The sequence below is a fragment of the Nomascus leucogenys genome, chromosome X (assembly GCF_006542625.1).
Source record: "Nomascus leucogenys isolate Asia chromosome X, Asia_NLE_v1, whole genome shotgun sequence".
Lineage (NCBI taxonomy): Eukaryota > Metazoa > Chordata > Mammalia > Primates > Hylobatidae > Nomascus > Nomascus leucogenys.
In genome coordinates, this window is record NC_044406.1 from 44382027 (window position 1) to 44408045 (window position 26019).

Sequence of the window (26019 nt, forward strand, 5' to 3'; positions counted from 1 at the left end):
GCACAGTGGCTCAGGCCTGTAATCTCAGCACTTTGGGAGGCCGAGGAGGGTGGATCGCTTGAGCCCAGGAGTTTGAGATGAACCTGGCAACAAAGTGAGACTTTGTCTCTACTAAAAATTAAAAACAAAAAACAAAAAACAAAACAAAAACTGGCCAAGCGCGGTGGCTCACGCCTGCAATCCCAGCATTTTGGGAGGCTGAGGCAGGCGGATCACCTAAGCTCAGGAGTTTGAGACTAGCCTGACCAACGTGGTGAAACCCCGTCTCTACTAAAAATACAAAATTAGCCGGGCATGGTGGCACATGCCTGTAATCCCAGCTACTCGGGAGGCTGAGACAGGAGAATTGCTTGAACCCGGGAGGTGGAGGTTGCAGTGAGCTGAAATTGTGCCATTGCACTCCAGCCTGGGCAACAAGAGTGAAACTACTTCTCAAATACATACACACACACACACACACACACACACACACACACACACACACACACATATATTTCTGGGTGTGGTGGTGCATGCCTGTAGTTCCGGCTACTCAGGAGGCTGAGGCAGGAGGATCACTTGAGTCCAGGAGGTTGAGGCTACAGTGAGCTGTGTTTGTGCCACTGCACTCCAGCCTGGGTGACAGAGTGAGACTCTGTCTCAAAAACAAACAAACAAAAATAACTCTCTTCCTCTACTTCCTCAGTGCTGATGTCTCCCTAACCTTATCTCAGCCCAGATGTCACCCCCAGGATACAGGCCAGCAGCTCAACTGAGCTGTCCCAAACCAATCACATCTTTTCCCACCAACTTCCTGAGCACTCTGTCTTGGGAAATGGGCTGTGGTGCAGCCAGTGGGCTGTGCAAGAAGCCCTGACACCTCGTGAGCCTCCTCTTGGTCGCTAACTTAAGTCCAGTTAGTCACCAGGTCATGGAATTGTCCCTTTCATGTCCTTCTATGTTGGCACTGCCTTCATTCATTCAGGCTTTCCCCATTTCTTGCCCAGATTGTCTTCATCTTCTCGGAGGCCTCATCTCATCCCTGTGGATCTGCTGCCAAAATGACCTGCTAGACTGTGAGTCTTGCAGGGGAGGGGATGTATCTTATTCACCCTCACCTCCCTGGGTCCCGCCACAGTGCTGACACACAGAGGTTGTTCAACTATATGCTTTTTAGGTTGGGCACCGTGGCTCACCCCTGTAATCCCAGCACTTTGGGAGGCTGAGGCAGGAGGACCACTTGAGGCCAGGGGTTTGACACCAGCTTGGGCAACACAGCAAGATCTCATCTCTATTAAAAAAAAAATAGCCAGGCATGGTTGCTGTGATCCCAGTTACTGAGGAGGCTGAGGTGGGAGGATCGCTTGAGCCTGGGAGATCAAGCTTGCAGTGAGCCGTGATAGCGACACTGCACTTCAGCCTGGGTGACAGAGTGGGATGTGGGATCCTGTCTCTAAAAACAAACAACAACAAAAGCTATATGCTTTTTTTTTCTTTTTCTTTCTTTCTTTTTTTTTTTTTTTTTTTTTTTTGCTGAGAGGAGTACCTTTATTTAGAAAAAATTTCAGTCTTACAGAAAAGCTGCAAGAATAATAGAAAAAATTCATGATTACCCTTCACCCAGATTCCCCAAATGTTGTTTACCACATTTGCTTTACCCTTCTCTCTCTTATTTACATATACATCTATATATAATTTTTTTTCTGACCAGTTTGGGAGCAAGGTGCAGACATGATGCTACTTTACCTTTAAATACTGTAGTTCAGTGTGTGTTTCCTGAAAGCAAAGGCATTCTCTTCCATAAACACAGCACGATGGTCAAAATCAGGTAAATTAACATTGATACAGGATTATCTATTGGAGTCTCACCAATTGTCCAACTAATGTCCTTTATAATAAAAGGAAAAAAGATGTTTCATGCCCAAACCCAATCCAGGGTGAGGCATTGCATTTAGCTGCATTTAGTTCCTTTTTACCTGGAGCAGCTCCTCAGACTTTTATTTTTGTTTCCTGACATCATTGACGTTTTTGGAATTCAAAATGTAGAATGTCCCTTAATTTGGGATTCCTTGATTTTTCCTCATGGTTAATTCAGGCTATGCCTTTTTGGCAATGCTACAAAAGTGATGCTGTATCCTCAGCATCTGCAGGCAAACGAATATTGATTTGTTAACTTTGATCATAATATGTGGTTATGAATCTTTTAAAATTGGCTGGGCATGGTGGCTTATGCCTGTAATCCCGGCACTTTGGGAGGCCGAGGCAGGTGGATCACTTGAGGTCCCAGCCTGGCCAACATGGTGAAACCCCATTTCTACTAGCTGGGCATGGTGGCACGTGCCTGTAATCCCAGCTACTTGGGAGGCCGAGGCAGGAGAATTGCTTGAACCCGGGAGACGGAGGTTGCGGTGAGCCAAGATCATGCCACTGCATTCCAGCCTGGGCGAGAGAGTGAGACACTGTCTCAAAAAATAATAATAAATAAAATTAAAAAATACAGTGTAGTCATAGCACCCTGCAATGGACCCTGAGCACACAAGGCTCTTCGAACTTGTGGGGAGTCCCTTCTTGACCTCTGTCATGTTCTAGCCATGTTCTCTGCTTCTTGACTTTGGACTTGCTATTCCCTCTGCCTAGAACACTTTTCTCTGACCACTAATCCAATGCTCCCTTCTGCACTGGATTAACTTCTATCTAAGAGTCACTTGAATGTCCCCTCCATCAGGAAGACTTCACTGACCCTCCTGGCTCTCTGACCTATTGTTCTTCCAGGAGCGCCTCTTTATGTTTTATTACATTACTCACCACACTGAGATCCATTGGCTTATCTGTCTCTCCTGCTTTATCAGGAGCTCTCTGAGGGTACATCGGGATCTTTTATTACAAGTGCTGTTTATTCGCAGACCACCTGCAGTCAAACAAATCTGGGTTCATTGACTCTTTACAGTGAGGAGGGAGAACACACACCACGGGGTACTCTGGGACATCTCAGTAACAGGCTGTTAGAAAGAACCTACTATAGGCCAGGCACAGTGGTTCATGCCTGTAATTCCAGCACTTTGGGAGGCAGAGGAGGGCGGATCACTTGAGGTCCGGAGTTCAAGACCAGCCTGACCAACATAGGGAACACTGTCTTTACAAAAAATACAAAAATTAGTACGTGTGGTGGCGCATGCCTGTAATCCAAGCTACTTGGGGGGCTGGGGCAGGAGAGCCACTTGAATCTGGTGGGTGGAGGTTGCAGTGAGTGGAGATCGTGCCACTGCACTCCAGCTGGGGTGACAGAGCGAGATTCTGTCTCAAAAAAACAAAAATTAAAAAAAAAAAACTACTGTAGAATTTGGCCTTGTATTAGGTGATGTGATTTTGGGGCGAGTCCAAGGATTGAATGCTGTCAGGGAGTAGGGGTGACTCCACGATTGGGCATTTTAATTTTTATCTAGAAGACAAGGAGAATGGGCTGAAGAACAAGTAGCCCTCACTCAGATGAGCCAGGATGGGGCGATGTTGAGTCATTTTTGTGAATTTTTTTTTTGAGACGGAATCTCTCTCTGTCACCCAGGCTGGAGTGCAGTGGTGTGATCTCCACTCACTGCAACCTCTGCCTCCTGGGCTCAAGCAATTCTCCTGCCTCAGCTTCCCAAGTAGCTGGGACTACAGGCATGCGCCACCACGCCTGGCTAATTTTTTGTATTTTTAGTAGAGACAGGGTTTCACCGTGTTAGCCAGGATGGTCTCGATCTCCTGACCTCGTGATCTGCCCACCTCGGCCTTCCAAAGTGCTGGGATTACAGGTGTGAGCCACCACACCCGGCCTAAATTTTTAATTTTTTGTAGAGACGAGGTCTCCCTATGTTGTCCAGGCTGGTCTCGAACTCCTGGGCTCAAGTGATTCTTCCACCTCTGCCTCCTGAAATGCTGGGATTACAGGCATGAGCCATCATGTCCAGTCCATTTTTGTCATTTGGTCAGTCTATGATTAATCTTGTTTTTGTCTTGATCCATTGCAGTCCCAGAATGGCCTTGTCTGATGTTGGTGATCTCTGAAATTGTTCATGTTCAGCAGGAGAATGCCAAGGCCTAGCTGTGGGTGCCATGGTGGATTTTGGATGTCACAGACTGCTTTTCTTTCTTAATCTACCCTTTTGTCCAAGGTCAGATTAAGTAAAGGCCATAGGACATGAATCGATGATTTTCTGATCTTCACCATTTACCAGGATTTTGCTGATCTACAGGTGGCTCCAAGAAAATTGTCTGTAGTAGGACAAAGTTAGTCTCCCCACCCTTTAAAAAAATTTTTTTGAGACAGTGTCTTGCTCTGTCACCTAGGCTGGAGTGCAGTGGCAGGACTGTGGCTTATTGCAGCCTTGACCTCCTGGGCTCAAGCGATCTTCCCATCTCAGCCTTGTGATTAGCTAGGACTATAGGCACACATCACCACCCCTGGCTAATTTTTTTCTTATTTTTTGTAGAGATGGGGATCACACTATGTTGGCCACGCTAGTCTCGAACTCCTGGGCTCAAGCAATCCTCCCACCTCAGCCTCCCAAAGTGCTGGGATTACAGGCGTAAGGCACTGTGCCTGGCCAGTTTTTATAAGACCAAAGTTTGGGGTTAATGATGCAAGGGAAACTTAAGAACCAGAAGGGGCTTACTAAAGGAAATGTACCTTCTGTAGTGTTTAAGGAAGAATGATTAATTTTTTGTCAGCAAACAGTTAAATTCAGAGCAGTAGCTATGCTCTGAGAAAAACCTATCAGGATGCTTTGTTTTTTCTTTTTTTAATTTATTTTTGAGACAGGGTCTTGCTCTGTCACCCAGGCTGGAGTGCAATGGCACGATCACGGCTCACTGCAGCCTCAACCTCCTGGGCTCAAGTGATCCTCCCACCTCAGCCTCCCAAGTAGCTGGGACTACAGGCACATGCCACCAAGTCTGGCTGATTTTTGTACTTGTTTTGTAGAGAGGGGGTTTTGCCATGTTGCCCAGGCTGTGTTTTTTTCTTAAGTGAGAGGGGATTGTAAGGGTTCAGAAGTCACAGGATGAGGATAAGGGAGAACACACTGAGAAGCCTTTTCATCTGTTAGTATCATAGAGAGAGTGTCAAGTACAATAGGCAAGATGAGCAGGAGAGTGAAGGGAAAGAAAAGGGCTGCTGAAGAATCAGAAAATTAACCTTGAGTTGAAGCTGGCCACTTCTGCAGTCAGCAGTTTCTGGAGCGCTTCTAAGAATGTCTTAGTTTAAAGTGTCCCGATGGAATGGACATCCAGGAGTCAGGATAAACTGATGTATATCTTTTAAGTTGGGAAATGGGAACTTAAGTGTCCCGTTGGAGTTTTATTGCTGTGCCAGTTGCTAACAGTCCCTGATAAGGTCTTTTCCATGGAGACTCAAGTAGTTTTTCTCTGATGTCTTTTCAGAAAACCAAACCTTCAGGTTTGAGATCCTGCAGCGGCTGCTGAGGTGGGGGTTTTGAAAACGCAATTTACTAGGCGGGTGTGGTGGCGTATGCTTGTAATCCCAGCTACTCAGGAGGCTGAGGCAGGAGAATCACTTGAACCTGGGAGGCATAGGTTGCAGTGAGCAGAGATCGGGCCACTGCACTCCAGCCTGGGCGACAGACAGAGCCAAACTCCGTCTCAAAACAAACAGAAAAGAAAATGCAGTTTATACCTGTTGGTGAGAAAGCTGGAGGTATTGTAGGAGTCCCCTGCAGTAATGAGTCATATCAGCCTGTAATAGAGTGGAGTCTAGCATTGGGAATACTTTCCAAATGCATAGGGAAACCTGTTATTATCGCAGAAGCAGATAACTTGTGAATCCTTTGGGGGGGGGTGCAGATCTTATTGCCATGAAAAATAATGGCAATACTTGAGGCTATGGAAGTTTAAGGGGTTTCTAAGAGCTTTGATTATTGTGGTTTTCAAATTCCAAGAGTTCTCTGTTTTTTGTTTTGTTTTGAGACAGAGTCTCGCTCTGTCACCCAGACTGGAGTGCAGTGGTGCAATCTCGGCTCACTGCAACCTCCACCTCCCAGATTCAAGCGATTCTCCTGCCTCAGCCTCCCAAGTAGCTGGGACTACAGGTGTGCACCACCACACCTGGCAATTTATTTTTTATTTTTTTTTATTTTTAGTAGAGATGGGGTTTCACCATATTGGCCAGGCTGGTCTCGAACTCCTGACCTCAGGTGATCCGCCTGCCTTGGGATTACGCCTGTAATCCCAAAGTGCTGGGATTACAGGTGTAAACCACCATGCCTGGCCAGTTCTCTGTAATTTTTCTGAATTGACTGTTGATAAGGATCGTGCCACTCTAGGAAATGAGAATAAAAAATCACCTTCAGTGACTAGTGTTTTCTATCTATTCCTTACTCAGAAACTGTCAGTTTCCGATGTGTCCAAAGATTATTTATTAATGAACTTAATCTTTTATCTTAAGTCTTAACGTTAGGATCTAGAGATTTCAATTTTAGCCGATACGTTAAATCCTTATGATTTGTAGAAATTTAAGAATTTTTCAGGCTGGGTGCAGTGGCTCACACCTGTAATCCCAGCACTTTGGGAGGCTGAGGCAGGAGGATCGCTTGAGCCCAGGAGTTTGAGACCAGCCTGGGCAACATAGGGAGACACTGTATCTACAAACAAAAACAAAAACAAAAACAACAACAACAACAAAAATTATTTCACGAAGGTGCAGAATGACAAAATATAATAAAACAGAAAAAAAATTAGCCAGGCCTGGTGGCTCATGCCTGTAGTCCCAGCTACTCAGGAGGCTGAGGTGGGAGGATCGTTTGAGCCCAGGAGGTCGAGGCTGCAGTGAGTTATGATTGCACCACTGCACTCCAGCCTGGGTGACAGAGTGAGATCCTGTCTCAAAAAAAATTTTTTTTTCATAAAATTAAACTATTTTAAAAGACACCTGTTAGTATTATTCCTTTCAGTCATTCATATATATATGAAGTTATAGAAACAAAGGTAACTTACTTAACCCATAAACCAGTGTAGGAAATTTAGAAAGCTTAAGTAATTTAATCCTGATTTTTGTACAAGCAAAAATATTGTTCTGACATTACTTTAAAATGGTAAACTGTTTTTAAAGACCTTCAATCATAATTGAAAGCTCTTCATCTTGAAATTAAATTCTTTTCTTATTTTTTCATAAGTATAATAACAAAGACTATTGTGTTAAATATACTTTCTAGTGTCCCTCAAAAGAAACACATTCAATAACTTTTTGTTTCCTTCTTTTAGACACTTTTGACAGTTTATCCGGACTAGATATTTCTAGAGTGTACACATAACAACTAAATATATATTTTTTGAGACAAAGTCTCGCTCTGTTGCCCAAGATGGAGTGCAGTGGTGTGATCTTGGTTCACTGCAACCTCTGCCTCCCGGGTTCAAGGGATTCTTTTGACTCAGCCTCCCAGGTAGCTGGGTGCCCACCACCACACCCGGCGAATTTTTGCATTTTTAGTAGAGATGGGGTTTCACCATGTTGGCCAGGCTGGTCTTGAACTTCTGACCTCAAATGATCCACCTGCCTCGGCCTCCCAAAGTGCTGGGATTACAGGTGTGAGCCACTGTGCCTGGCCCTGAATTTCTTTTTTTTTTGATCAGTTAATCTTTAAAGTTTCCCAAGGGAGTAAAAGAGAGGGAGAGGAACAACAACAACAAAAAGCCAGCTTCAGACAAATATGAAATTATCATTTATTAGGTTGGTGCAAAAGGAACTGCCATTACTTTTAATGGCAAAAGCTGCAGTTACTTTTGCATCAATATAATAAAAGGCTAATTTTGTTCTTTCTTGAAGGACAGGGAAGAATATATAAATACAGAAAGACCATTTTGACAAACACACTGGGGGGTGGGGAGGGAGACAGAGTACAGAGTACAGTATTGTCAAAACCAAGTTATTGGTTTAGACAATAACTTGGGCCTTTGACAGTTTTATCCACGTAAAGAATTTTAAAGCTACCACTCATTAATCCTTAAAATGTGGAAACAAAGGAGGGGGGGTCACCTACCCCCCAAAATAATTTTTCTTTTAGGCAAAACCAAATAATCTCCTAGTAAGGTTTTCTTCACTCTTTGTTCTAAGATGCCTCTTAAATGAACAATCTTGTTCATCTCAAAAGTTCCCCAATGTGGCCGCAGTAATTTCAAATTGACCCTAGAGAAATTTTGCCATATGGAGAACATTATAGTAGGAAAACATGAAGGAAACAGGTATTTAGTATCAAAGACTTGCAGTTTTAGACTTGGAAGACCCCATGAGAATGTTCATGGGCTGTAACGATGACGCTTGGGCAACTTTGTGTCTATGGAACCTGGCTGAAGGCCAATCATTACCCGTCAAGAGGCCATGTAAAACTTCCTGATTCCAGGCCGATTAGTTTGTTTTTAACTTTGAGACTGGGTTTCACTCTGTTGCCTAGGCTAGAGTGCAGTGGTGTGATCATAGCTCACTGCAGCTTTGACCTCCCGGGCTTAGGTGATCCTCCTGACTCATTTTCCCTAGTAGCTGAGACCACGGATGCATGCTGCCACACCCGGCTAATTTTTAAAATTTTTGTAGAGACAGAGTCTTGCTATGTTGCCCAGACTGGTCTTGAACTTCTGGGCTCAAGCGATCCTCCTGCCTCAGCCTCCTGAAGTGCTGGGATCACACGGATGAGTCACCCACGCCTGGCCAGAGTATAATTTGATTAGTTTTGACATATGTATACATGTCTAGAACTATCTCCACCACCAAGATAATGAACATTCTGGCCACCCCCAAAAGTTTCCTCCTGCCCTTTTATTATCCCTTCCTCCCACCCTTCCCTGCTCCTAACCCCCAGGCAACCACTGGTCTGCTCTCTGTCACTCTACATTTGCTCCTATTTTGTAGTTTTTTTTGTACCTGGGATTATATTTATACAGTATATATTCTGTTTTGTCTGGCTCAGCATAATTACTTTGAAATTCTTCTCTCCCACTCTGTGATTTCTCTTTTCAGTCTATTAATAGCATCTTGCAAAAAGTAGTGGTTTTGGCTGGGCATGGTGGCTCACGCCTATGATCCCAGCACTTTGGGAGGCCAAGGTGGGAGGATTGCTTGAGTCTAGGAGTTCGAGACCAGCCTGGGCAACATGATGAGACTCTGTCTCTATTAAAAATAAAAAAACCTATCTCTCACCATATTCAAAAATCAAATCAAAATGGACTTCAAACTATGAAACTACTACAAGAAAACATTGGGGAAAATCTCCAGGACATTAGTCTGGGCAAAGATTTCTTGAGTAATAACCTACAAGCACAGGCAACCAAAGAAAAATGGACAAATGGGATCACATGAAGTTAAAAAGCTTCTGCACAGCAAAGGGAACAATCAACAAAGGGAAGAGACAAGCTGCAGAATAGGAGAAAATATTCACAAACTACCCATCTGACAAGGGATTAATAACCAGAATGTATAAGGAGTTCATACTATAGGAAAAAATCTAATGATCTGAGGGTATGCTCCCACACCCTACTTTTTAATTTTTAATTTTTTTGTACAGATGGGGTCTCACTATGTTACTCAGGCTGGTCTGGAACTCCTGGGCTCAAGTGATCCTCCCACCTCGGCCTCCCAAAGTGCTGGGATTACAGGTGTGAGCTAATGTGCCTGGCCAACTGTAGGGTTTTTTGTAGGTGTCCTTTATAAGGTTCTGGGTAGATATCCTTTATTCAGCTTCTATTCACAGTTTGCTGAACACTATTATCAGCAGTAGATACTGTGAAATGTTTAAGTGTTTTTATTTATTTATTTTATTTTTTTGAGACAGAGTCTCACTCTATCACCCAGGCTGGAGTGCAGTGGCACAATCTTGGCTCACTGCAACCTCTGCCTTCAGGGTTCAAGCGATTCTCATGCATCAGCCTACCAAGTAGCTGGCATTACAGGCACCTGCCACCACGCCCGGCTAATTTTTGTATTTTTAGTAGAGACTGGGCTTTGCCGTGTTGGCCAGGCTGGTCTCGAACTCCTGGCTTCAAGCGATCTACCCACCTCAGCCTCCCAAAGTGCTGGGATCACAGGCGTGAGCCACAGCACCCAGCCTCAAATGCTTTTTATGTATCTATTGAGATATGGTAAATTACATTGATTGACTTTCAAATGTTAAGTCAACCTTGCGTGTCTGGGATAAATCCTACTTTTGATATATTCTTCGATTAAATTAGCTAACGTTTTGTTAAGAACTTTTGCATTTTTTTATTTTTATTTTTGAGAGGGAGTCTCACTCTGTCACCCAGGCTGGAGTGCTGTGGCATGATCTCAGCTCACTGCAACCTCTGCCTCCTGGGTTCAAGCGATTCTCCTGCCTCAGTCTCCCAAGCAGCTGGGGTTACAGGCACCCACCACCACGCCCAGCTAATTTCTGTATTTTTAGTAGAGACAGGGGCTTCACCATTTTGGCGAGGTTGGGTCTTGAACTCCCAGCCTCAAGTGATCCTCCTGCCTTGCCCTCCCAAAGTGCTGTGATTACAAGCATAAGCCACCACGTCCAGCCACTTTTGCATTAATTTTTATGAAGGATATTGGTCTCTAGTTTTCTTATGTATTTGTCTGGTTTTGGTATCGGGGTAATGCTGGCTTCATGGAATGAGTTGAGAAGTATTCTCTCCTGTCCAATTTTTTGGAAGAGTTTATGTATAATGAGTATTACCTGTTTCTTAAGAGCTTGTTAGAATTTACCAGTGAAGTCATCTGGGCAGAGTTTTTTCAAAGGAAAGTTTAACTGCAAATTCAATTTATTTAATAATAAAGAGCTATTCAGGTTATCTCCTTTTTTTTTTTTTTTGAGATGGAGTCTCATTCTGTCGCCCAAGCTGGAGTGCAGCGGCACAATCTCGGCTTACTGCAAACTCTGCCTCCTGGGTTCAAGTGATTCTCGTGCCTCAGCCTCCTGAGTAGCTGGGCTACAGGTGCGCACCACCATGCCCATACTTTTAGTAGCGATCTGTACTTTTAGTAGAGATGGGGTTTCACCATGTTGGCCAGGCTGGTCTCGAACTTCTGACCTCAGGTGATCCACCCACATTGGCCTCTCAAAGTGCTGGGATTATAGGCGTGAGCCACCGCGCCCAGCCTGTATGTTTGTATTCATTTATTTATTTATTTATTGAGACAGAGTTTCCCTCTTGTTGCCCAGGCTGAAGTGCAATGGCGCAGTCTCGGCTCACTGCAACCTCCACCTCCTGGGTTCAAGCGATTCTCCTGCCTCAGCCTCCCGAGTAGCTGGGATTACAGGCATGCGCCACCACGCCCGGCTAATTTTGTATTTTTAGTAGAGATGAGGTTTCACCATGTTGGTCAGGCTGGTCTCAAACTGCCAACCTCAGGTCGTCCGCCCACCTTGGGCTCCCCGACTCCTGGGATTACAGGCGTGAGCCACCGCGCCCAGCCAATACTTAAAGTGGGCTTCTTGTAGGCAGCATAGAGTTGCATTCTTTAACCTCCAAGCTTGGCTCAGGTATCTGGGGTGTTTAAGAACTCAACTCTCAGGCCATTCACTTCCTTTTAGGAGGCTCTGATAACGAAAGCATTTCTCATAATGAGCTACATGTGCCTTCTATGACTTCCCCCGTGAAGTAACACTCAAGGAATTATTTCTACTTCCCCAGGACAGTTTTCCAGACAACAGGACCATACAAACCTATGGGCAACTCCTCAGGCAGTGCCAGATTCAGCCACGGTGGATCCAGCAGGCCCATGGAGGATTATCCAAGGCTACCTAAGAAGTACCAAAGGCTACCTTGGAAAAAGTGTTGGGGGGATGGGGTGATAAAGAGAAAACTAATTTCTCTAGGGGAGGATTCTATTGATCGAAAAAAACACTGGTTTTCCATTTAATGAAAAGAGTTTCAACTAACGAAAGTACAGGACCAACCTAGAGTATCACAGCAGAGATGGACACACTGGGAAAGGAACACTCCCCCGAAAGGGTAAGGAGCACTTGTAGTATGCCTAGTGTATTAGTTTTCTATTTCTGCTATAAAAATTACCACAAATTTAGTGGCTTAAAACAACACAAATGTATTCTCTTAAGAGTTTAGGAGATCAAATGTCTAAAATCACAGTGTAGGCAGGGCTGAGTTGCTTCTGAAAACCTTCTGGGGTGGGGTCTGTTTCTTGTCTTTTTCCATTTCTAGAGACTGCATTCCTTGGCTCATGGCTCTTCTTTGTATCATTCCAACCTCCCGCTTCCATTGTCACATCTCTTACTACTGACTTGGATCCTCCTGCCTCCCTCTTATAAGCACCCTTGTGACTATATTGGTTGGGCCCACCTAGATAATCCAGGATAACTTCCCCATCTTAAGGCCCTTGAATTTTTATTTTAGAGTCGGGGGTACATGTGCTTGTTTGTTACATGCGTAATGGTTGGGGTCGAAAGCCCTTAACTTTAATTACATCTGCTAAACCCCTCTTACCATGCAAGGTAGCATATTCGCAGGCTCCAGGGATTAGGACGTGGACATCTTTGGGGAGCCATTATTTATCTTTACTATGCCCAGTTGCAAGTTAGATTAGCTACGGAGAAGGCAAATCCACCAGGACCTAGTGAGGTCTGTACTGTTCAGATTTGTGTGACTTGTGTTTTGGATGTGAACCTCTAAACTGACTTTGTGTTAGACAACTAATTGTGGTCCAATCAGCTCTGTCCGGGCGTCATGGATCAAGTGGTACAGAATCCTTATGACCAAACCCCAACTCAGGTTGGTTTCTTCAGGAAGAAACGGAGTAAGAGTGTTTAGAGAGGGGGCTTTGGGCACAGGAGTCAAGCAAAGTGACTAAAAGTACGAGTTGTAGAGGCAACCTCACAGGTGCTAGCTTTGAACAACTGTCTTAAACATTTGGCCTCAGTTTTCACATATCAAATGCAGCTGATAGCATTATCTTCATATGGTTGTTGTGAGAACTAAATATAAGGTAGCCCCATGTAAAAGGCTTAGCAAAAGGCCTGCCATAGGTTAAGGGCTTGATGAATATTGTAACTTTTATTATTTGAAGGCTTGACTGGTCCCAAACAGGTTTCCTGGCTTGTCTGACCAAGGTTTATTTTTTATTTATTTTTTTATAAGATGGAGTTTCGTCATGTTGCTGAGGCTGGTCTCAAACTCCTGAGCTCCAGCGATCCTCCCCATCTCAGCCTGCCAAAGTGCTGGGATTACAGGCATGAGCCACCATGCCCGGCCCCAAGTAGCTGTCTTGAAACTGACCTTTACCTTGAAACTGCTCATGCAGCTCTCAGTCCATCTTTAAGGACTGGGGGACAAGACACGGGCACAAATTCTGCCCCAAAGATGCAGGCAGCACTGTCTGACCTTGTTCATTGTTGTCCTTAAAGGCAAATATGACTGAAAAGACTGAGTGGCCACAGTACTGCACACAGCTAACCACCACCTTGTGAACACCGTTGTTGCTTAACCCCTAGAGCCACCTTTGTTTGCAGAGCTAGGGGGAGGGGAAAGAATTAACCAGAGATTCAGTTTTGTAAAGTAGAAAAGTTAAGGTGGCCCTCCCTCCCTCCTTCCCTCCTTCCCTCCTTCCTTCCTCCTTGCTTTCTTCCTTTCTTCTTTCTTTTCTTCCCTCTGTGGCCCAGGCTAGAGTACACTCGGCTAGCTGCAGGCTCCCGTGATTCTCCTGCCCTGGCCTGCAGGCTGCCCGCGATTGCCGGCGCGCGCCACCACCCCTCCCTGGTTTTTCTCCTTTGGCTGGAGGCGCGGTTTCGCCATGTCGGCCAGGCTGGTCTCCAGCTCCTGACCTCGAATGGTCTGCCTGCCTCAGCCTCCCGAGGTGCTGGGACTGCTGACGGAGGCTCGCTCACTCGGTGCTCGGTGTTGCCCGGGCTGGAGTGCGGTGGCGTGGTCTTGGCTCGCTGCAGCCTCCGCCTCCCAGCCGCCTGCCTTGCCCTCCCAGGGTGCTGGGATTGCAGCCTCTGCCCGGCCGCCGCCCCGTCTGGGAGGTGGGGAGCGTCTCTGCCTGGCTGCCCATCGTCTGGGTTATGAGGAGCTCCTCTGCCCGGCCGCCCCGTCTGGGAGGTGAGGAGCGCCTCTGCCCAGCCGCCACCCCGTCTAGGAAGTGAGGAACGTCTCTGCCTGGCCTGCCATCGTCTGGGATGTGAGGAGCGACTCTGCCCGGCCGCCACCCCGTCTGGGAAGTGAGGAGTGCCTCTGCCCGGCCACCCATCGTCTGGGAAGTGAGGAGCGCCTCTGCCTGGCCGCCCCGTCTGGGAAGTGAGGAGCGCCTCTGCCCGGCCGCCCCGTCTGGGAAGTGAGGAGCGCCTCTGCCCATCCGCCCCGTCTGGGAAGTGAGGAGCGCCTCTGCCCGGCCGCCCCGTCTGGGAAGTGAGGAGCGCCTCTGCCCGGCCGCCCCGTCTGGGAAGTGAGGAGCGCCTCTGCCCGGCCGCCCCGTCTGGGAAGTGAGGAGCGCCTCTGCCCGGCCGCCCCATCTGGGAAGTGAGGAGCGCCTCTGCCCCGCCGCCCCGTCTGGGAAGTGAGGAGCACCTCTGCCCGGCCGCCCCTTCTGGGATGTGAGGAGCGCCTCTGCCCGGCCGCCCCATCTGGGAAGTGGGGCCCATCTGGGAAGTGAGGAGCGCCTCTACCCGGCCGCCCCATCTGGGAAGTGAGGAGCACCTCTGCCCGGCCGCCCCGTCTGGGAAGTGAGGAGTGCCTCTGCCCGGCCGCCCCTTCTGGGATGTGAGGAGCGCCTCTGCCCGGCCGCCCCGTCTGGGAAGTGAGGAGCGCCTCTGCCCGGCTGCCCCGTCTGGGAAGTGAGGAGCACCTCTGCCTGGCTGCCACCCCGTCTAGGAAGTGAGGAGTGTCTCTGTCTGGCTGCCCTGTCTGGGAAGTGAGGAGCACCTCTGCCTGGCCGCCCCGTCTGGGATGTGGGGAGCACCTCGGCCCAGCTGCCTCGTCTGGGAGGTCTACCACAGAGGCCAGAAGCAATGTGGGGGCTGGACGTGGTGGCTCACGCCTGTAGTCCTGGTACTCTGGGAGGCCGAGGCGGGTTGATCACTTGAGGCTAGGAGTTCGAGACCAGCCTGGCCAACATGGCGAAACATATGAAAAATACAACTGACAAACCAACCAACCAACCAAGCGACAACAAAACAGGTCTACCCTGGAGTCGTACTCTAATTTTTTCTATTTTCCTCCCTTTCTGATCCTTTATCCCACTTTTTCTTCCTCTTCCTTCTCCTTCTTCTTTGTCAAATAGAGGATTGAGTTATTATCATTGATCCATACAAAGTCCCTCTCTCATTTATATTCTTTAATTCCCACCCCCCATTTCTATTCCCCGTCTTCCCATGGGCAACCTTCCTAATATGTTTGATATGCATCTTTTTGTTTGTATGTACTTTTAGAAAATGTTTATTTTGTGTGCAAAAAAAAAAAATTAAAAAAAAAAAGTTAAGGTGAAGAGAGGAAAAATCTGTTACCAGAACACTGGCACCTATGCCAGGCTTATCTGAAGCAGGAATACGTATTTAATGTTTTTTTCCCTAAGCAGCAGCTGAAAGATCTAAAATGGTACTGGTTCAACCTGAAGTATCTTTCTGTTGTGAGGCTGAAGTGATTATAATTTTCAAAATTTCAGCAATTTTTCGAATGAAGTTTTCTCATGTAAGAAATGACTATAAAATAACGAGATCCATTTCCACGTGTGGTGTATGAAAGCAATGTCATTACATTATGGCAATACTTTAGAAAGCAATGTTGAGCAAAAAGTGGTTCTGCAAATGGCCTCCCAATTCAGATAACTCACTGTAATCAGTAGAGCTTGAACAGACCAATTCCATCTTTCCACCTTGTTTATAACCTGATATTCAGTTATAATAAATGAAATTGAGAAGAAGAGTGGAAGTAGTGAGAGGAGGGGAAAGAAATTTAAAGCTTGGGGCATTCAAGCCTTGAGGCTGGACTGCTCACATCCAAATCCATCTTAACAAAATGAGAAATGATGGATGCTCTGAGACCCTAAAAAAAAATCATCAGTGGCCAGGCATCGTGGCTAATATGCCTGTAATGCCAGCACTTTGGGAGGCCGAGGCGAGAGGATTGCTTGAGCCCAGGAGTTTGAGACCAGCCTAGGCAATATAGTGAGACTCCATCTCTATAAATAGAAAAATGTAGCCAGACATGGTGGCATGCTCCTGTAGTCCCCAGCTACTCTGGAGCTGAGGCGGGAGGATTGTTTGAGTCCAAGAGTTGGAGGTTACAGTGAGCTCTATCATGCCGCTGCACTCCAGCCTGGGTGACAGAACGAGACCCCAACTCAAGAAAAAAAAAGATCATCAGTGACTACATAGAATAGGGGACACTAGTCTGGGGCTTGATCCTCCTTAACCTTGATTTATTTGAAGAACAACTATCCTCACATCTTCAGGTCGTGCAATTTGTTCCAATCTGTATAATAAAATTAACCGTACTCAAAGAAACTTCTTTTACAGTGCTAGATTGTTATAAAGCTCCCACATAGAAGTGACAGCCTCAGGGTGGGTCTTTATTAACTAAAAATTACTTAAAAAAATCCAAGCTTGCATGGTTGTTAAAAGAATAAAAAAAAAACACACAATTGCTGCTATTAATATAAAACTTGAAAATAGCTGAATTAAGGTTGTGAAAATCTAATAAAATTTATAAATAAGTTAGATTTTTTGGAAAATAGCACATGAAAGCTATTCCGTGGTAAATAAGTTTTTACTTCTACCATGTACTTTTCCCCAATTCTGAAAGGTCAGCAAGCATACTGAGGATTTTAAAGTCCTAGAAGGAAAATAACCCAGGATTGTGCATTCTTTGGCTTATCCTCTGAATTTAAAGTTGCTTCAACACAAGGACAAAGATTCATCTCCCATTGGAAATGTACACATTAGTATAAACTCAATAGCTTTTCTTGGCTATAACAGGGTATACCTGTAGTTTCAGTTCTCTAGCAGAGAGAGAGAGAGAGAGAGAGAGAGAAAACCAACTTCACCTTTTACCTATCTTCACTACTGATTTACCCAATGACCTTTGGCAAGTACATTTTTCAATCATGAAAATGTTTATAATGTCTAAAAGCCCCCCTTCACACCACATAACCCCATGACATCAACATACTCACAAGACTCCAAACAGAGATGCCTGACTGAAGCCTTTTCAATCTTGTCACTTTAGATGAGATCTCTCTCTCTGGTGATGTTTTATGATGATCCTAAGGCCTTTATCTTAACAGTCTGATAAAATCATGATTTCTGGGTAAAGTTCAAGTATCCAGAGTTCTCCTGGGTCCCTGGTATTGACTTGAATGTTGAATGTGTGCTTCTAAACATTCAATTCCTCCTCTTCCTCCTCCCTCTCCCCATACTATCTGTTTTGTTCAGTGAATATAATTTTTTAAATATAAAAGGAACATGTGTAACCAATATGCCAAAATAAAAAACACACTGACAGTAGTTAGCAGTTTTCATAATTTAATGAAAAAGTATTGGTAAAAAGGTGACATTTGAAAAAAGACTGAGCTTATCTTGGAAAACTGGACTATATAAGACAAAATGAAAAAAATTAACAAAGAAGGTTAAGAGGTAATACTTCAAACAACAAAATGTAGCAAATACATTTTGGGGTAATTGAAATTTACAACTGAAGGCTCCTTCATTTACCTAGGAATATCCTGTAAAAATATTACAACTATATTTCCCTGACGAATGATATTTTAGTCAATACTCTCCCAATGGCATTACATATGGAATTTGGCTGAAGCACTGTTTTGATGTTTGCTTTTCCTCCCACTCAGAATTGAAAGGCATGAAAGGACAAAGGCTACCGCACTGGCCTCTGACATAAGGAATTTATAACATAGCTCCATCATAATTTCATTACCATGAAGGTATCAAATTAATATCTACTCCAGAGAACTCAAAGAAAAAGCACAGAAACCTAGTGCGTAAATAGGGGAAATTCTCTTCCTCATTTTGATAGTTTTTTTTCCAAACAAAATACAGGACACCTACCACACATGCTATGGCATGTTTACACATGTACATAGGCACAAAAGAAATATTTTGAAGATGTAGCCAAAAGAGAGGCAAAACACATACATTTTCAGAAAAGGAGAAAGCAAAAAGCAAAGGAACCCATTAACAACGTTACAAGAACACAACTGGGGGAGAGGAAAACTGCTGAGTTTTCCATATTGACGGAGAGAGGGCCCCTGCCTTGACTGACTGGCACCTACTACAACTGGGCTGTTTCACCAGTAAGAAGCTTTAACAATGGAAAATGGCCTCTTTTGTCTGAATATTCCCACTACACTTTCCCAAACTAGAAGAAAGAGAATATTAATTTAAGGCTAAGAAGAAAAGAGAGCTGAGAATTATAGTCTGCTTCGCATTTAAAAAACGGCATCATTTCTCTCTTATTTAAATGGGAAGCAGACATGTTTTTATCCACCCGCCCCGCAAATGTAATTATTCTCTTCCTACTAGAAATTAATCAAGGCTGATAGTTTGGGAACAGGGTATAAGCAACTTCTGAAAAATGGCTCCAGCCTTTTTGTTTGGGAAACTGCCTCAGATTCAAAGCTGACACAAAGCTAAATTATATCCATGTGTTAAACACATGCTTTCAAATTCTGTTTGACAATAAAAATCTGTTTCAAAATTAAAGCAGGTAAGAATACTTAACCTCTGTGCATTTTACTATATTTTAATTATACCTCAATAAAAATTTTATAAACATTAAAGCAGGTATACAAAAACTGTCAGCCAAACTTATTTTAGTCAAACTTATTTGAAAACAACAACACAAAAACCCTGACCTGGTACAAATACCCCAGAAATGGTCTCACTTTGGGAAAGGCTCTGGAATCCTTCACAAATGCCTTAACAGAGAATCAGAGCATTTTTCTTGGAAGTAGTACTTTTGTACTTTTGTAAACACTATCCACAAGTTAGCCTTTTATGCTTGTCAGTCAGGTGAAATAGTTATGAGTGTGTCCCCAACAAGCAAGTTTAGGAACAGGCACTGGACACTGATAAGCATGAGTATTGACTCAGTAAGTTAAGATACTGTGAAAGGAACTCAACCTTGTGCAGAACAAAGGAAGACAGTAGTGAGTTTGACAGTATCTAAGATGGTGGTCTCCTGGTCTCTCCCCTGAAAAGGGTTTATAGATACCAGTGGAATTAGAAACTTCCTACAGACAGGAGCTCTGGGAGTCACATGCTGTAGCTTCAAAAGATAAGTAGTTTTAGTGTCTGATAATCATGGTCTCTTGCAAATCAGTTAACAATGCAAGGACTCTTAATACATATACTTGTCAATGTGGTACATAACCGGAAAGCTGCCCCAAAATATTTACTGAGCAAATACCCTGGGCCCAGCTGTTCCCAACAGCCTCTGATAAACCAACCTCTGGACAACCTGCAATTACTGTAATGTGCTTGTAAAAACTAGACTTGAAACATTTTCAAAAACTGCAAGACAATTTACTATGGAAAAATGTTATCCTTTTCACTGCAATTCCTCTTAACATATGCTAAAATCCTTTTGGTGTATGGGTTTTCCCCAACATATGGGGCAAAGGCAAAGGTTGGGTCATCCTTGGAAGTTTCTAATCACCTTTGCATTGAACTGTGGGAAAGGGGATGTGTCTTGCTTTTACCATGGCAATCCCGTCTAGAGTCATGGGGAGGATTTTCCCTGTCTGAGCTATCTTTCCTTACCCTGACTTTTTCTTTATTCCCATCACTTTCTGCTTCTGAATCACTCAGCTCCAAATCTGGACAATAGCCATCATTTTCCTGATATGGAGCTCTCCCTGCAGACCGCCTGAGAAGCTGTCTACCCCAGAACTGCTCCTTGGGGCTCATATTCTTGGTTGGCTTCACATAGCACTGGAGGTCCTCTGCATTCCTCACCCACCTATTGGTGGTCTCTTTAAAGGACCTACTAAAGTGTTCTACAGTGGATTTTCTAAAGCTGCCCTGACTGACCAAGTGGGGGCTGAGCACAGGCTCCTGGTCACAAAACATCTCACTTGAGCTGTCTTTTTGGGTGACATTCCCAGACCAGCTGCCCTCCAGGCCATTGGATTTGGCAAACTTGGAGTTAGGCTGACTTTTCCCATTCCCAATGGAAGACTGTCCATGGAGGGCAGCCTGAAGGACCAGAGGCTTTCCCAGTGACTGCTCATGATAGCACTCCGAAGACGGGGTTCTCCAAGCAGGACTGGACTCCTTTGCTTCACTCCTAGAATGGCTGAGACTGGCCAGCAAACGGTTATTCTTGCTCTCTAGTGGGTATCTCGGATACGATTTCGTTCTCATTTCTAGTGACTCCTGGGGCACCTGCATGCTCCTTATACTGTGAACAGAGGAGCTGCTGTCAGGAGAGTGGGGCTGCTGATCGGTTTCTGTGGAGCTGTTTCTGTGGTCTTCTGGGGTTGATCTGGGCATTTTTAACTTCAAGGTAATTCTTGGTGGTGGGTAAAACAGTGAGTTTTCGAGTGCATTTGTCAAAGGAAGCCCTGAGATGAAAAAGAAACATTCATTTTAACAACCGATTTAAATAATGGCTTTTGTGCTTATGGCAGAGTGAGTTCACATACCTACTCTTCCAAATGTTTAACAAGCACCTGGCTCTGCTATGTATGTATATCATGATGTAGCAGCTGGAGTGAGCTGAACTAGAGGTTGGGGCCAAGAATGCTACAGATGAAAAACTCAGCAATGCCACTGTTTGCTATATGGCTCCACACCTCTTCACCTCTGCTCTTTCAGTCTGTAAAATGATCACAAACTAGTGTGTTGCCTCCTGCGTCCCATCTCTGCCCTTCCATTTCTGAGAAGAATGTCTCTAGCAATGGTTTAGAACAGGGTGTCCCTATTTGTGTGTCTGTGTATGCATGTGTTGGTATGGCACAGCACTTAGTATGTGTCTTAAACACACACATTTCAGGCCCCATCCTCTAATCTCTTCTGGCCTTCCTGAAGCAAGGCAAACACAAACCTTCAGAAACGTTGCAAGGGTTTTGGTGGGTGAAGAGTATGTATGTGTTTGAACTTGGCATTAGAGGTGATAGTGGGTGGTTCCCATAAATTTTATATCCTTAACCTAGAATAATTTCCTGACTACAAATGAACATTACAGAGGTGGGAGGTTTTGTAGTGGTAAGGCCAGCAGAAAAGAATCATAACATTTCTGCCAACCAGCCAGCTATAGGATTGGCTGGGGAGTATCGGCAATCAGTTTCTCAGTTATGTCACCCTACAATCAGTCAGAGCAGGTCTTCTATTATTTCAAGTACTTTGAAATTTAAAAAGCACTATCAAGCAATTCCTCCTTGTATATGGACTTGACCTTTGCCCATTACCATCTTACTGTACCCTCACAAAAATGAGATATCGAGAGGACAGCTCTTAGGTACCCCAGTGGGCTGCATTTGTTCCCCAAGGGTCCACCTTGAACACCCACAACCCTCATCTCTGTCAGGAGCTATCACCTGCTGATGCTGCAAGTCATAATGAGGTTGACTCCTACCCATCAGAAGGCATGTGAGTAGGAGCCAATTTCCTTGGCATGCAGGGACTCTCCCTGTTGTCCTCTGCTTCTTCTTGTTTTGCTTGTCATGTTGCCCTTTGTGGCTGAGCAGTCTTGCTGCCTCCTGCTGGTCTCTGTTGAGACCCATGACACTCAGATACTCCAGGGCCTCTGACACCCACCTGTCACCTCATTTCTGAGTCTCTCTCTTGCTCCATGGCTGACCCTCCCTTGGCAGGAGCTGATTCTGCACACCCTGTCCGGTGACCCCTAGTTGCCCAGGCTCTGCCATTGACCTCTGTGTTAAATGAGGCACAAGGAGTTTACAGGTTCACTGAATATGACTGTCATCATTCCAGCCAAGCTCCCTATGCTTAGGGCACTATAATTATGCTCACCTGTGTTGCTCACCAAGTGGGCAGTGTACCCTACAGGCAGGGATTTTGTCTTGCTTTCTACTGTATCTTGTAGCTCAGCTCTTAGTCCACAGTGAATAAATGAAAAGATAACAACTCAGATCTCCAAACTTATTTCTGGCTAAGGATTTGTTTTAATAGACTATTGTTAAGATGAGTAACCCTGGAATTAAGTGTTTTCTGGAAACAGGTTAGATCCTATCCCGTCAATTTCTAAATGAATTTGATAATTACAGAATAATTTCGTGGCTTCAACTAATGGCCTCAAATATCTGTTTGGGACCTAGATTGCCTGCCCTAGACCTGCAACTCCTCCTACCCCACCCTGGGATTTCTTGCCTTATGAACTGACAGTGAAATGGGCCAGGTTATATCAAGATTAGACTGAAGCAAATGAGGTATCTGACAAGAATTTTAAAAGATTTTTAAGTGGAATGACTGGCATGAAATTTAAATTAAGATAGGATATAACCAGAGTCTACATATTTGTTAGGACATTTTAAATATACAGGTTACCTGCATCAATTTCTTGGTTAAGAAGCTGGACTTGCAAACCGAAGATCTGTTCCTGTATTTTGTTGTGTGACAGCTTCAGCTTCTCTCGCCTGCTTATCATATAGCACAGATTTCGGACCTGAAAGCCCAATCCCCAACAAATAGAGATGTTTGTCATGTTAAGCAAACCTGACAACTGAAATTGTTTGGCTAAAATAAAAACCTAAAGTCAGGTGGGGGTGAGGAGAGAAGACAGAATCCAAGAGCTGCAGAATGAGAGCCACTCCATAGGAATTCACACAGCATGGTCAATTGTGGGATCTATCAACCAATAGTAAGAGCAAAATGCTCCAAATCTGCCTTCTGAAACCTACTCTCCTTGCAGTGTCATGGGCTTGATATTTATTTGCACAGCCAGGTTGGGAAGACCGAATGATGGTTTAACAATTCAGCCTTCCCTTTAGATCCCTGAGTACGAATGATGGCAATGCTGGCTGTACCCAGTACAATTGTCTAATCAGTGCCAGCCGAGCAGGATACAGTTCCACTGGGAAGACTACAAGTGTTTCTTTTGCTCACACTTTCAGCTCAACCAAGTTTCCACAGCCACAAAGGTGAAATACTCACTCTCTCATACTCCCTACCTAGGCACGTTACACAAACTTTCTTTGCCCCAGTTTGTTCATCTGTAAATAGTGATGATGATAATAATAGTTTTTCATGGGCATGTTAGGATTAAATGAATTAATATTTATAAAATGCTTAGGACAGTGTTGGCAATAATAGTAATAGTAGGTGCTATATGTGAGTGTCTTAAATTTTTAAAAGTGAGCCAAATCTATTAGTTCTCTTTCAAATTCTGGTAGCAGAGAAAAAAAAAACACAAGCCATTTATAGATTTACATTTAATTAAGAAATTCTCTAGGATAAACACAGGGCTTAACTTACCTTTGAAGCCCTGCAGCATCTCATTTAGTAGATACCTGATAAATATACCATGAGTTATATTGAATTATCACGTGGAGTGGCTCTCAACTGGAGAGCAAATTTGGTAATTTGCAGACATTTTTGGTTGTCACGCTGGGGGTGTGTGTGCAGGTGCTACTGGCATCTAGTGGGTAGAGGCCAGGGATGCTGGTAAACATCTTAAATTCCCCCTACAACAAAGGACAGCCCCCTAACAACAAACAACTATCCAGTCCAAAATGTCAATAGTGCCAAGTTTGTGAAACTCTAATTTGGTGTTTTCCTGAACAAAATTCACTCTTTCTTCAGCCTAAAGTCTCATAAATATGTCAGTAAAATATGGATGGGCCAATTTAGGCTCAACAGTGAATAAAAAGTAAACCAAATGAGAGTTTATTTCAAATGTAAAGTTCATAGAGCATATACCTGAGGCCTTCCAAATCCCCTGGATGTGCCTGTCAGAATTTACACAGAGCCCAATGTCTGGGGCCACAAAGAGATCAGAAGATAAGCAAGGACACAGAAGCCCACACTATTATGAGCTGACTGACCATTATTAAACTGGAAGTGGGACCTCCATTTCTACACAGACCAAGACCTATATACAAGTCACAGCTGGTCGCCTTACCCTCTCCAGGTCCTGGCGTAGATGCATAAACATTCTCATTCGAGTGTGAATGCTTTCCTCTTTTGGCTGCACTAGCCCATTTTCTTCATCCTCCTTTGGAGGAAATAATGGCTTATTGAAGTTACTTTTCCGCTTCAGTTTCCAGTAGTTATAGATAAAGTCCACAGCTAGTATGGGCATACCCAGCTCTGCGGCCACATCTTCCACTCGTACCAAGGAATAGAATTCCTCCTCCAGCTCCCGAAGCTTCTGTGCCCGCAGGCTGGTTTTCTCACTTTTGGCCTGGCTCTGCTCTTTAGCTCTGTGGTGGGGATACTCAGCTTCTCCAAGTTTCTGCCTGTTTTGGCTATGCTTGAGGCAATATGACTTGAACTTCACTTCGTCTCCCTCGTCTAGGATGGTCTTCATCTCTAGGCCGTGCTCAAAGGCACAGGTGACGTGGAAGGCAGTGATGCAGCTTTTTATAGAGCACTGTAGGAAGAAAATATGTGTCAACGTAGCAGGGTTGGAGGAAAAGGGAGAGAGCCCTATGTTTCTGGACCTAAACTGATAGCTTGTAGGAAGCAAAAGAAAGATCGGGAGAAAGTTAGTTCTAAGCTGACCATAACAGATGCTTTACAAGTAACCCAAGAAACCTGTTCTTACAGAAAACAGCAAACACAGAGGCCAAAAAAAATTCAAACACTCCTTTTGAGGTTTCAGCTCAAGCATTCAAGCATCAAGTTTTCTGAGCTGCTTTCCTGGGTTCCTGTAATCAGTCATGGAGTCTCTTCTCTGTGTCTCCCACATCACCCTATAAATGCTTTTAAAATGGTACTTTTCACACTGTACCTACAACAATTGTCAAGTCCTTAGGGATAGATCCTAAATACAGAAGCTGTGTCTTTCATTTTGCATTGTCATTAACTATTGAAGAAGTAGTTGCTCAGAAAATGTTTCTAAACAAACAAAAGAAAACACACAAAGTGAGTATTATTGCTAGAGCATCCACTGGTTCTAAAAAGGTCACAGGAATTCCAATATCTAAGTAACTTAACTTCTTGAATTTTTTTTTTAAACATAAAAATTTTAGGCCGGAGCACAGTGGTTTACGCCTGTAATCCCAGCACTTTGGGAGGCCAAGGCAGGTGGATCACTTGAGGCCAGGAGTTCGAGACCAGCTTGGACAACATGGCGAAACCCTGTCTCTACTAAAAATACAAAAGTTATCTGGGCATGGTGGCGCACGTCTGTAGTCCCAGCTACTTGGGAGGCTGAGGTATGAGAATTGCCTGCACCCGGGAGGTCCAAGCTGCAGTGAGCCGAGATCACACCACTGCACTCCAGCCTGGGCAACAGAGTGAGAACCTATCTCAAAAAGAATTTTTTAAAATATTTAAAAATAGAGAATCTATGTTGCTCAGGCTGGTCTTGAACTCCTGGGCTCAAGTGATCCACCAGCCTCAGCCTCCTAAAGTGTTGGGATTACAGGTGTGAGCCACCATGCCCCGTGAAATTGTTGTTATAGAACTGAGCTGTCCAACTTGGTGGCCAAGTAGCCATGAGTGGCTATTTAATTTTTTTTTTTTTATTTTTTTAGACGGTGTCTCTCACTTTGTCGCCCAGGCTGGAGTGCAGTGGTGCAATCTTGGCTCACTGCAACCTCTGCTTCCCAGGTTCAAGCGATTCTCCTGCCTCAGCCTCCCGAGTAGCTGGGATTACAGGCATGTGCCACCATGCCCAGCTAATTTTTCTATTTTTAGTAGAGATGGGGTTTCACTGTGTTGGTCAGGCTGGTCTCAAACTCCTGACCTCAAGTGATCCGCCTGCCTTGGCCTCCCAAAGTGCTGGGATTACAGGTGTGAGCCACTGTGCCTAGCCTTAAATTTAATTAAAATTATGTATAATTAAAAAATTTAGTTTCACAGTCACAGTAGCCACATTTTAACTACACTAGACAGCACAGACATAAAACATTTCCATCACTGTGGA

The 26019-nt window shown here is 44.5% G+C and overlaps 1 protein-coding gene across 1 annotated transcript in view; it reads right to left on the bottom strand.

The window, feature by feature from the left end:
* Window positions 1-17457: 17457 nt before the first annotated feature.
* JADE3 (jade family PHD finger 3) overlaps window positions 17458-26019 on the bottom strand; it is a 146618-nt gene continuing 138056 nt past the window's right edge. The window contains exons 9-11 of the mRNA XM_012498836.2: window positions 24049-24519; window positions 22476-22593; window positions 17458-20530 (exon numbers count right to left, since the gene is read on the bottom strand). Coding sequence (XP_012354290.1) covers window positions 19620-20530; window positions 22476-22593; window positions 24049-24519 — 1500 coding nt within the window. The 3' untranslated portion in view covers window positions 17458-19619. The remainder of the gene's footprint in view (window positions 20531-22475; window positions 22594-24048; window positions 24520-26019) is intronic.